At 40.5% G+C, this 13,392-nt stretch overlaps 1 protein-coding gene across 12 annotated transcripts in view; it reads left to right on the top strand.

Moving 5' to 3' along the window:
• MAST4 (microtubule associated serine/threonine kinase family member 4) overlaps positions 1–13,392 on the top strand; it is a 313,563-nt gene that overhangs the window by 158,666 nt on the left and 141,505 nt on the right. For 2 of the 12 annotated variants that reach the window (XM_030004198.2, XM_041120869.1), the window contains one exon: positions 12,755–12,835. The exons of 8 other annotated variants lie outside the window; for them this stretch is intronic. In XM_030004198.2, coding sequence (XP_029860058.1) covers positions 12,755–12,835 — 81 coding nt within the window. Of the gene's footprint in view, positions 1–7,798; positions 8,147–12,754; positions 12,836–13,392 lie in introns of those variants that run through there. 2 more of the 12 variants (XM_030004203.1, XM_030004207.1) reach the window with 2 other exon arrangements.

Raw genomic sequence — 13,392 nt, 5'->3', positions numbered from 1 at the left:
GGGATTAAACGAGGCACGTTCTACATCCATGGGTACGTATGGCCTTGAGACCCATTCTTAACTATTCTGTGATTCTTCTTAGTATCATTGAGATGCTGCTGAAGATGAGTTTTTATAGATTGTTGTCATACTTTCTGGATGCTTCTCTCCTAGATTCTGCTAGGAGACACTTAAAATGTTTTCATTTACATTTAAAAATATGGCTCTTTTTATGGTTGAAACGAGTCTGTCAGAAGTACCAAGAATATATCTACATATATCTAAATCCAGAAAGCTTTCAGATTACTGAAAATCTGAACTATGTTTTGGTTTGGGTTTTTTTAGCCAAGTTCTACCAACAAGCCATAGCAGCAAATCTGTTGGGGCGGGGGAGGAGGGAGGGGCATGAGGTAGGGATATTGTCACTTTTGAGAACCTTTTGCTATATTGAATGTAGGGTGGAAACACTAAGCAGGAAATTACACTGGGCTGCAGGTGTAAGAAACCTGGATGACTGCTTTAGTCATTATTTTTTATTAGTGACCTAGATGATGGAATAGATGGTATTTATTAAGTTTGCAGCAGAAACAAGCTGGGAAGAATGCAAGTATACTGAAGAATAGTATGGGGTTTCATAATCATTCTTACAACCTGGCAAAAATATACAAAGTAAAATAGGACAAGCTTGAGAGTTCTTGCTTCAGCAGAAAATACTCAGCTTTTCAGATGCAAGACGGACAGGCATGAGTTTGCAGAGGAGGATCTGAGAGGTATAATGGTTTCACAGTGTGATGCTTTTGGGGGGGGGGAATGCGGGGAGAGGGTACATCATGCTGGGAAGCTGATGTTTTGAGCTGCAAGGCATGCAGCATTATTCTACCCCACACAGAACTTGCAAGGCCTTATGCTGGAGTGCTGCATTTAGGTTTGACTGCTGTGTGTTGAGATGGATCAGCTGGAGAACAAATAACAACTGTCAGCTGCTTTGAAAACTTGACATGATCTATGGAAAAATATTTACCAAGCTGGGGTTATTTACTCTGGAGAGGGGAAGGCTGAGGGGTGATCGTGGAAGTCGTCAAGTGTGTGCTGCCATGAGCAGGAAATAAAAATGTTTTCTATGTTACTGGGGTGTAAAGCAAGACATAATGTGTTTAAATTGTTACGGGGGATTCAGCTTAGACACCATTGAAACATTTACTGTCTCTGAATACTGAAGCAGAGGAGTGGAGTACCTGAGAGTGTTGTGGAATGACTATCAACTTTTAAGAACAGAGGAAACAAACAGCTGACTGAAGTGATGGGGTAATATAAGTATAATGGACGTCTCTTGGGGAGGGAGAAGATGATCTCTTGACTTCCTTCTAGGTCTCTTTATAATGTATCATTACTTTCATGGGATTAATTGCCAGAACTTTCTGCTGAAACTTGATGCCATATTTTAAGTATCTGCTTTCATGGAAGAAAATACTGTCTCATAACAGACAGCATTACTCATTTGTGCTTGTCTGTAATGACAGAATTCCCTGTCTAAATGTGTATAGGGCTTTATGTAAGTATAAGACAAATTTAAGAAAGACAATGAACTTCAAACTTCTTGAGTTTTTTTGGTGAAAGACTGACTGCTCTATTTCTGCTGCTCGTCTCTGTTCAGAGCTCTTGCCTACCCCTGTTTGTCTAATGACTATCTAGTGAGGACCAGGAGGTGTATTTAAAAAAAAATAAAAAATCAGGCATATATGTGGTAGCATTACAGAGCTGTTGGGGAGAAGCTTCTGCAGGCATATATGTATTCATGTGCATGAAGGGGCCTTAATAAGGAATCAGTTATCAATCAATTGATCAGCCAAAACAGAGCTTAGTAACTCTCTAGGTACATATTAGTTGTTGATAGACAGGTGTAGGGTTTTAGAGAAGGGCTGCAGGCTAGATTGTAGAATCATGAAATTATTTATTTGTGCTTTAACATTTTGAAGAACATCCTCAGATACCATCATGATCTTACAAAATTATTCAATAGAAGATTTTTTATGTTTTCAATGTATTTCTTTTGATGGAAAAATAAATACAGGAAAGTTAAACAGCGTCAATTAGCACTAAAATATAGCCTAAATAAGGACCAGATAAACAAATGCTCATCAAGAGCCTGGGTTTGGGTTATCACCGTGTAACAATGCTCTTGAATTTAAAAAAAACCCAACTGTTTAAACCCTATGTAATGTAGAACTCTTCAAGAAGTAGATCTATTTTTGCCTCTAGTTTTTTTAATGCTGTTCCTTTTGTATTGAAAGGCAGTGCAGATTGAGACAATTATTACTATTAAAGCCTGATTTCTCAAGCTTTTTACAGTTTTGATAGTAGCTTGATGTTTGTTGACGAGAGACTTTATTAGTTGAGCTATTTTTATTGCTTTCTAATTTCAGATTAGGAATTTTTTTTTATTCTTATAGTACGTGAAATATGCTAGGAGGTTCCCTAAATCTGAAGTAGCTACTCTGGGATTTTTCCAGAAGAAAAGATTTTGACAAAAGGTGTGCCATTGTATTGGCTGAGCTTTCGATTTTGTATGAATCTTATTTTCGAGCTTTCACAGGCAGATGCAGAAATGATGCTACCTAATAAAGGGAGATGGGAGACTGTGGTGGAATATGAGGAAGGCTATCTAAATGCATTGCATTAGATAGCACCTCTTGCTGTTTTTTTGCTGTCATCTATAATAGCGATCCAAATGATATTTAGACAAAGAGTAAAGAGCTACTCTTTTTCACTTTTCGGCCAGATACCTTCATTATTTTGATCTGTCTTCTGAGCTCTCAGTATTGCAGGAGCAGCCAGCATCAGTCCCACTTTAACTTAAAATTATCTGCTTCTGCATACAATGAGGCTATTCTGGCTGCAGGGAACATTTCTGATCTGTTGAAACTCACTGCAGAGGAGTAGGAGTGAGTGAGGTTGTGGAGAGATTTTGCCAGATCTTGGCTGGTGCACATTATTGATTCCATTTGTCTGCAGTGTTTTAGGATCAGTGTTTTTAGTTAAGATGTTTAATGTGACAACCAGTTGCTGGGTTAACCTAGCAGAGGTCTACGCAGCAGTTTCTGTTATTTTTTAATGGATAATTAACATTGCTAATAAACATGTTCTTTTGATCTATTCCTTTGTTTAGTAATATGAACAATACCATAGAGCTATCAGCAGAATACGCAACTCATTTATAAAAAGTTACTAAAAATACATTTGAATTTAATAGAGTGCTTTTTAAAACTATAATTTAAAAACAAATCCCTTGCAGAATAGTAAGGCTTAAAGCTCTAAATAGGCTCTGGCAACGTCTTCTGGAAGACCACCTGGGCTTTTACCATGTACTCCAGTGACACATTAATAAAATGCATTATTGTAAATTGCTTACCAGTGTCAGATTTATGGGTATGCCTGTAAATGTCAATAGAGCCGTGATGTTGAGACTTACAGAACTTAGGGCTGGAAGGGGTCATCTAGTATGTCCTTCTGTCATGGGCTAGCAAACACTCATCCCCCTTCCCTGTGAGTTTACAATGCTATGGGCTGACATATTGTTGTGGTTTAAGCCCAGCCAGCAACAAAGCACCACAAGGCCACTCTCTCGCTCCTGCCGGTGTCCCATCCCTCCCCCCCGCCCTGGGTGGATTCGGGAGGAGAAAATACAAATAAATGCTCCTGGGTCAAGACAAGGACAGGGAGGGATCACTTACCAATTATGGTCACGGGCAAAAAAGACACTCAACTTGGGGAAAAAACAAAATCAATTTAATTTACTACCAATCAAATCAGAACAGGATAATGAGAAGTAAAACCAAGTCTTAGAACTCCTTACCCCCACCCCTCCCTCCTTCCCAGCTCAACTCCACTCCCGATTTTCTCTACCTCCTCCCCACCAGCAGCACAGGGGGACAGGGAATGGGGGTTGTGGTCAGTTCATCACACCTTGTCTCTGCTGCTCCTTCCTCCTCAGGGGGAGGACTCCTCACTCTTCCCCTGCCCCACCGTGGGGTCCATCCCATGGGATATGGTCCTTCACGAGCTCCTCCAACGTGGGTCCTTTCCACAGGCTGCAGTTCCTCACAAACTTTCCTGGTGTGGGTCCTTTCCAGGGGCTGCAGTTCCTCCTGAGCTTCCCTGGCCGTGGGTCCTTTCTGCAGGCCAATCTTCAGTCACAGGCTGCTCCAGCACGGGCTTTCCCACAGAGTCACGGCCATCTTGGGGGGCATCCCTCTGCTCCGGCGTGGGATCCTCCCCGGGCTGCAGGTGGGCATCTGCTCCCCCGCTCCCCTCCATGGGCTGGGGGGGACAGCCTGCCGTCTCACCACGGGCTGCAGGGGCATCCCCTCCTCCCCCGCTCCTCCTCCCCTCCTTCCTCACTGACCTCGCTGTCTGCAGAGGGGTTTCTGTCACGTCCCACTGCCCTCCTCTGCTGCAGGTTTCCCTTCCTAAATCTGTTCTCCCACAGGCACTACCACCATCGCTGTTGGGCTCAGCCTTGGCCAGAGGCGGGTATGACTTGGAGCTGGGGAAGCTTCTAGCAGCTTCTCACAGGAGCCAACCCTGTGGCCCCTCCCCCACTACCAAAACGCTGCCACACAAACCCAAACCAGTGATAAATTAAACTTTTTACTTACCATATGTATTGCAGGATTTGTGGTAATTTAATCTTTTGTGGTAATAATGCTGTGTTAAACTAATGGAATTGGTTTCATCAATGAAGTAGCACTCATGACACCTATTCTTAGGGATGATGCCAAAGATGAAGAAAACACTGAAATCACTACCTTTGAGACAGTGACCTTACTGTAGCCCTTGCAAGTATAATGAATGTTATTTATCCTAGGAATAAACTATAGTTACTTCAAGTGAATGAATGACATTTATCTTTTGTGGTACAATGAGCCTCCTTTTTAACTTCCACTTGCTTCCTCAACTATGTGTTTGTGGAACGAAATCTAAGCAGTCTGAAATGAAGAGCAAACAATTGTATTGATCAAACTGAAGTCAGCTTTCCCTTGCAAGGCTCTATCTAATTAAATTGGTGCTATATTTTGCCCCCAGATACGTGAAGCAGTCCCATTTACTCCTGCAAAAACTGTAAGGCTGTAACGGTAGGCAGAATTTGATCTTCTGCTATGTATTCATCTCTCTTTTTCAGTAAATCATGACTTTCCAAACTTCTGTCTGGATCAGGCAGAATGCATAGAAGAAGGATTTTCAGAGTCAAAGCTCAATCTCAGCTTAGAATAATTTACCATTAATGTGACATGAAGTGCCTGCATGAATTAGCTCAGGGAAGAGGTTGATTTTTCATGGTCTCAAAATAGCCCTTCTATGCAGTTGCTTGTGTTTAAGCTGTTGTGCCCAATTGCCAGTCCAACTCAATTCTCCTTTAAGCAAGACGAGCTGGCAGTCTTGTCCTCCTGCAGGTAAAATCTACCTACTGCTTAATTTTTATGTTTCACACTAAAGCAGTCTGTAGCAATGGACTATTCTTTTACGTGTTTCTTGTTGTTGCACTGCCTCAAGAACAGTGGAAGAAAACCCACCTTGATTGTGGACTTGTCTCTTCCATTCACCCCAGTATTAAAATTAGCCTTATGGGAATAACATGTAAAATTTGTATTGCACTTTCAAAGGAAGCACACCTTCTCCTTCTGAGCTAATCCGTCTATTGGTTTGTGTATGGAAATAATTGCGGTACTGTCCTGATTCAGCGGAGCTGGCTGTCCTGCTAGGGGTTTTATGCTGTCTCCTACTCTCTGTGCCTTCAGTAGAAATTTAACAGTTTTATACAACAAAAAACAAGTACTTTGGTGTTACATATATGTGCATATATGAACATAGATAACAGGACGAAGGACCTAACTAAAGGCTAGTATGCACAAAGTTAAGCCCTTTGAACATTTTATATAAATGTGTTTATGTGTTTACATAAATGTGTTTGTGAGTGGTATGCACACAGTCACAGTTTACCTGTCAAAATTTTCTATCTCCATCAGAAACAGGATATTTCATCGACTGAAGAAGTCTTAAGTACAAAAGAGATTTTATCAGAGGAATTTTAAGTGAACAGAGCTTGGTTTGAGAGGTGCTGAGCAACGGGAATAGGGAGCTGCCTGTTCTTGGCAGCTAGGGGAGAGCCAGGGACCTGTGACTGTAGTCGTACCTCACATTCTGCTTCTCGGTTGTTAAATTTCTGTTCCTAAATGTTGTCTCCAAACTCAAATCGTGAAAAAACCTGTAGGCATGGACAGCTTCACCTGATAGTTTCAGTGTTGGAGCTGTTTGACTATTAGTTGATTCTTGTACTGTTTTTTTTCACGTTCAAGAAAATCTCAAAAAATTGATGTTTTGCTGCATTCTGAGTAAAATTTGAAGAACATGTTTTGAAAGTGCCAGAGTTGGGCATCTACCTGGTAGGTGTGCCCTTGCAAATCTGTGAATTCACCCATCGCGATTTGTGATCTTGAATTTAACCCCTTAGAACTCATCCTTTCTTTTTCTTTGGGAGGTAGGAGAATTTAGAACTTCCTTAGAAGGATTACTTGCAGGATCCTTGGCGTAGTAACGCTTGCTGGGGCCTCAGCTTAGTAATCACAATGCAGATGTCTGTTATGTTTTAGAAATTCAAATGCGTAGTTCTGTGTATCCTTCAGTTTTGTTTTCAATATCTTTAAATGAAGGCTCTAGGTAATACATCAGTTAAATTTAAAGTACTTCCCAATAGATACATGTAGGAGAAAGAAAAGAGATAATTTAATCATTATTTTCTGCTGTGTGGTTGAAAGAGCAATCTAGCTCACCAAATCTAGTTCAGCTGTTTCCATAACCAGGAGATTTCCCTCTGTCTCTGAAATGCATGACTCTGTACCTGTAAACTCACTAATTTCTTCCAAAAATGAGCAGCAGCTTCATTTGGTCCTGTGCTCTGACTAGTCTGTAGAAGTTGTCCATGCCTAGAGCAGGGCCAGAGCTCTGGCAAAAAATAAAATCATGTGGTTGACATTATCATGTTGTGCAAGAGGTACAAATTAAGAATTATACAGGAAAACTATGCGGGTGAGATAAAATACTCTAGCTCTTAAATTAGTAAAAATAAGTACTTGCACAGTGCCTTTGCTTTTCATGGTGTTTTATAGAGCATTAAAAAAAAATGCTAGTCCTCACGGAACAATTCACAATATTTATTTATTTATTAAAAGGATAATCTCAGACTAAGAGAGAGTACATAAAGAAAGGAATATAATTAAATGAAAACCAGCACCCTACACAGCGGCACTGATCTAAAACTGTCTTTATAAACTGTTGTATACTGGTTTACTTTTAAGTGAAGTTGCCTTTAAACCTGAAATTTATAACTTTTCTGCAATTTCTAGGTCTGGCTCTCACCCTTAGTAAAAATTCTAGATAATTTCCCTTTAAAATTCAAGTTCAGTCATGACAGAACAGACTGATAACTTTTCCTTTTGTATTAACCTCAGTGTTACAAGAATATATTTGTTCTTATATGCCTTGGCAATTAATTTTCCCTGTTAAAGGAGACGAGCCTGTTTTTCATTCAGCGATGTGCTGTTCTATTACTGCAGAAACTGCCTGTCTGTTTACCAAGGAAAGGGATAATGTGACTTAAACAAGATGGCTAAATCCTATTCGGCAGGATCAGAGGGGGTGGTGAATGTTTGACATTTGCCAAGAGAAACTGTCTTAAGCATAGAGGCTGTTTTGTGCTGTGGGCTGGCGTAGTGAGGGGGACCTCTCCTTCCTCTGAGGTGCAACGTGTGCGTGCGTGTGTGTGTCGGCGCGGCGGCTGGTGCTGCAGAATACCGGGGATGAATTACTTGACGTGCACAACTGAAGGCGCCGTTTGCTTCACAAAATCAGCGCGGCGTGCACTGCCACTAACCTGAGAGAGGCAACCAGCAGCTCTTCGTGACGGCTAGAGGTGGAAGGACCCAAACTTGCGGTCCTCCCCCCGCCCCCAAGAGATCGCTAGTCCATTCCTTTATAGTGGCTCATTTTGGCTCTCTGTCATCGCCAGAATGCTGCCAGTGAATGTGTGTCATGATTACAATAGAGTGTGGTAACACATAACAGCAATGAAAGCCCAGCGGGAAAGGCTACAAATTCCAGGGCTGACCTTGGAGTAAGTATTGTCTGTCTTTAATATTTTAATGGTTTCTGCATGATGCCGACTTTCGTGCAACCAGGAGCTGTTTAACATGTTTGTGCTTGACAGTCTGGGAGCACTGCAGCTCCAGGTTGAAGGAACACGTTTTTTAAATGCATTGCAGTTGGTTTCAGCAAATGTGCGAGCCTGGAGCCGGGATATTGCAGTACATTTGGAAAGAAAGCATTTCTGCATATTTAAAGTTACTGAATCTCAGTGCATGGAGCATCCTGTCAGCTTGTAGGGGGAAGAATCTGTCAGTAGGCCATGGTGTCTGTCTTTCTCTCCAGCTCTCTGTTACTGTTGTTTATCCCAGTGCTGCCTTTTAGAAAGGCCTCTATCTCTGCTGAATAATAGAGAGCACTGCAAGAGATTAAAGCATTATAGAAATGCTGTTTCTGAAAATCCATCAGGAATGAGCCGTATTTTACATACGTAACTACACTAATGAACTGTATCGACATTCTGGAGGATTCCTGATAGTCTCTGCAGTAAGTATGTTTACCTAATTTAGCAGTGTGTTTACTTGGTACTCGCTTGAAGCTGATTAACTCATTTGCGTGATGTCAGCTATTTAGAGAGTTACTATATGAAAATATGTAATTTTAATGTACAGTGATAGTAAGAATAGTCTTTTATTCATAAATGCCAGCATAGGGTTAGCCAAGATTCGTTAGTCAAAGCCAAATATTTATTTCTATACATACATACCTACAGTCTACATTGACATGTCAGGCATGTATGTATGCATATTATAGTCACCATGAGAACTTGCTAATTTTATCTAGGCAAATAGATATGGTTACGTCAGAGCCTTTAGTATTCCCTGGGACTTCCCCATTCTTGCAAGAGAAAAAAACCCTGAATGCTGCAGATGCCTGCGGTAAAGTTATTTAGCTATGAAAGGTATTATCTCTGACATCTGCCATGTTCTAAAGAGAGGGCTATAGGTAACTGTGCAGCATAGCAAATAATTTATTCTAATAATCACATGAAGGTGACAGAGCACTTTATTCCAAGGAACAAGTGTAGATGTTATATTGGGTTCCCCAGAACTACGTTTGTGAAATGTCAGAGAGAAATTCTGCATTTCAATCTGGCACCTTCTGCTGAGAGCAGTGTGTGTTAGCTGTGAGCAGACTAAGCTCTAGGTATTTTTCTGAAAAAAATAGCATTGCTAATTTCTGAGGAATTTTGGAGGAGGAGTCTTATCAGGGACCTCATTAAAATGGTTTGCATGAATAATTGATAATTATACTCTTTTTGAGATGTGGCAATTTAAATATTTTAAAATCAATCTTCAATTAATTATGTAATCATAGTATGAGAATAACATCACTAACTGCAAAGGACAAAAAATGATTCATGTTACTGTTTTTTCAACATATGTATGTGTTTTTGTAATACGAGGTAATCATTTCCTGCTTCCTCCTTTTTAATGGTAACCTAACATAATTACACTTGTTTTGCCATGTTTTGACAATATTTAATACTGATAAAATTAATAATTATATTTTAAATTCTGCATTGATCATTGTTTTTGCTAAAATGTTGTCTGGATTTATTTAATTTTTTCATATATCAGACTTTCTTTTGCCATCACACTTACTACTTTCTAAACTTAATTTGCTTGTAGAGAAAAGAAAGTATCATATTTTGGTTGCTGGCACTTAATGATTCCCATAGAGTCATTCTCTCATGATTTGTCAGAGTGGAGTCAATGCAGACTTAAGTCATGTCTCCCAGATTCTTATTTTCAATCATCTGTACAAGCACATATCTGTGGGGGGCAGAATGCAACTCATTCCTTTAAACAATTCTTTGCACACTGATTCTCATGAATTTTCCTTCAATAAAGTTTAAATGTTGGGACTAGAATTATGTTGTCTCTCTGAGAAATTAGTACAGTCTGTCTACTTTATATTCATTACTTGCAGAAAGCTCTTTCAAAGAATATTAAGGATCCAAAATGAAGCATTCCAAATTTAGTAAATGTAAGAATTGAGCCTGCCTGCCAGCCTCGTGCATATGCACTGTGACAGTTTGTTTTAACAGGTTTTTGCATGTAATTTGTAGGTCTTAAAAAAGCAAAAATGAAAAGCAAGTTCTATAGAAGAACTGGATTGACACTCCAGTGTCATCACTAGGTGGGAATTTATAGATCCATAGTAGAAGCACATCTGATATTGAATGCCCTGAGAGTCTGCTCCATGACTGAGACTCTGATGTGTTACAGTAATGAAAATGAGGAAGAATATGCGTAACTACTAGCAGGTGTAGGACTTCCACCTGCTGTCTATGTGCCATCCAGTAGAGGGAGGGAGATGTGCTTTGCCACGGGATGTCACTAGGATTTGTTCACAGGAAAGTGACTTAGGAATCTCATTCTGGGGTGTGAAGTTAGTATATTCTTCCCATTCAGTGCCAGACCTGTGTTTTTGCTCTCCTTTTCACTACTCTGGCTTTAGTAGGTTCCTTGCCCCGAGTCGTTACTCCACAGCAGTCCCCATGCTCTCTCTCTGCCAAAGCCCTGTGCCTTTTGGCCAGCTGCTGCCAGTTCTCCTTCTCCCTCTGCCTGGATTCTCATTTGATCAGTGTCAGCTCCCCTCCCTGCTTCTGATATTGCTGGAAGTTAGTTGCTGTCTGTATCACCTGCCTTTGTCCCTACCCTTGCTGTGCACCCCCAGGAGCAGCAGTGTGAGCACTGATAGTACAGCACAGGAGAGTTTTCCAGCCTATAGTCAGCGAGGGCCGCACAGACAAACAGAGGAGGGATGCACAAGCAAACAAATGGGGACAAACTGCCAGCTCTGCTGCAGCAGACCTGCAGCAGAGAATAAAAGATAGTGCAGCTAGAAGCACAAAAAAACTTTTTACAAGCCTGTACTGATCATACACAAACAAAGACCTTTCCAGTGCATGTTGCGGCACGTCAGTGCAGTGCAACAGAGAGTGCCCCAGTGAAACAGCAAAAATCTGAGTCTGTTAATCCACACCTTTTTCCGCAGGCCTGCACAGGCTGACTGATGTGAGCCTGCGTTCAGTTTAGCCGTTTTCAGAGTGATATATTGAGCCGTTGGCTCTTAATGGAGCTTACTAGCTGAGACATACGGTTGTGCTAGCACAGCTAGTCTGCAACTGAAATCAAGCTAGCTCATATCTAGCTGCTGGGCTGTGTTGGCAGCATGCTCTTCTGTGCACCTAGTTCAGGGATTATGCAGGCACAGCCAGCAGCCAGAGGAAATTGCCCTAATGCAGTAGCCTTGTCAGATCATAACAGTAGGCCCACCCTTGACTCACTGTGCATGCCCCTGCCAAACTTTGTGTCGTCTCCAAAGTATCTCAAGAAGGAAAGGTTGCAAGAATGTACAATGTCAAAAAAATGTCATCTCTAATCTGCTTTAGAAGCAGTAGAACTATTCCTGCTGAAGTGTTCAGAAAAAACTGAATCAGATATCCACCTTGACAGGTTTTGATGGGAATGTTTTAAAATCTGGCCAAGTGTCGTGCAATTGAAAACAAGGGTTTAGAGTTGGAACTAGCTGTGCTTAGCATATTGGCCATCTGCATCTCCACTGGGGACAAGGACAGGAGTGCTAGTGTTGGCTGGCTGCAAGGGTCTGGTATGTGGCAGAACAAATCTTTATGAAGGTGTTCTGGAAGAAGTTCCCTGTAAGCTTCTGCCTTCACTCAGTCTGCACAGAAGGCAGAGCTGTGTGGTTTTTTGGACAGGTAGCTTCAGCTAATTGCAACAAGAGGCATGCTATTAAACATGTTTTAAAAAAAAGCTTTCTTGCAAGTTTTATGGGGACAAGTGCATGTGAGTGCATGAGTATATTTTAAAAGAGAATCTGTGAAATCTGTCAGTGGCCTACTGTTCTATTGAGAGACCTTTTGAATGGAGATACACTTGAGGCAACTTCTTGAAGGCACCTTTGAAGCCAAATGCTCAAGTACATTTTTTTTGGATGAGTTGTTTATATCCGTATTTGATTACCTACATAAAGGGCTTGATATTAGTGAGGGAACATTTCCTAGTGAAATCGATGGAAAATGATGCTACCTAGCTAGGGCAGTTTTAATTTTTAGTGCACAAATTTTAGAGTCTCAAATCGGAAACCTTTCTTACGAGTTTCTTATTGCTGATGAAAGCTCATCATCAATTTTAGTTTTCCTTTTGTTTTTAATAAATCAGATTTGCATATCAAAAACTTTAAAAAACCCTGAGACTTTTAAAAAGAAAAAAATGTCCCAGTTACATATCCTGTTTCAGACAGAATGCTTTGAAGTCTTAAACAAGTAACCATTTTTTTTCCCCTGTCTGTGGACTTTGTACACAAGTATTTTCATGGAGGGAGTCTTAACATAGCCAAGTACATACACCAGCACCAGATTTCATGTTTGTTTTTATTTAAATCAGTTTCGTCTTAAGTCAAAAACTGTGTGGCTATTGTCAGTCACTTCATTCAGGAGGATGGTAATGCTTTGGGTCTAACCAAAACTCCTTACGTAACTCCTACGCTAAAACATGCGACTCTTGCTAAACCTTCTGTTCACTGGAGATGACATTATTTTAACTTGCAGTCTCACCCCAAGGAGCCTGAGCCCAACCCCAACAAGCCCCTGCAGTCCATGCAGTCCTCTGTTCGCTTTTCATTTTTGGAGGTAAGCGAGTAAACTTCCATTGTTGCTATTTTCTTCTGCATCCAAAACCTGACAATCAAAACATATTGCAAAGGGAAATTTGAAGAAAATGAAATAAGTTTCTGCAATCCAAAATATGTGACCAGCTGTTGTTCTAAAGTTAAGCATTTTATGGAAAAAATAGAGGGTAATCCCTATTTTGAGACCTAGTACAGAGATTCAAGATACTGATGCATAATTCTTTGTTGCTTTGACTGTTTGCTTAGGAATATATCTGCTATTGAAATTTTATAGCTTGCTTCCTTTGATCATACTTCAAACTGTATTCTATTATGTCAGAAGTTTAAGGTGCGTTCAGAAATGAGGGTGGTTCCTGAAATACATGGTTATTTTTTGCTTATTTGAGAGGTAGTAGTATGCTTAGTGATGTCAGATACGAGGAGAGTTGAGTATCCAACCAAGATGCATATCCATTTAGAAGAACATAAAGTCCTGTGTAGTATAGTCCTGGTAGGACTGTTTCTTCTTCAGGACTGGAGAATTTTAAGCCTTACTTCTAATTCAGTAATGTTTTAGAT

This window comes from Aquila chrysaetos, chromosome Z (assembly GCF_900496995.4).
Source record: "Aquila chrysaetos chrysaetos chromosome Z, bAquChr1.4, whole genome shotgun sequence".
Taxonomy (NCBI): Eukaryota; Metazoa; Chordata; class Aves; order Accipitriformes; family Accipitridae; genus Aquila; species Aquila chrysaetos.
Note: the sequence above shows the minus strand (reverse complement) of the source record. Positions and strands in the feature narration are given on the sequence as shown.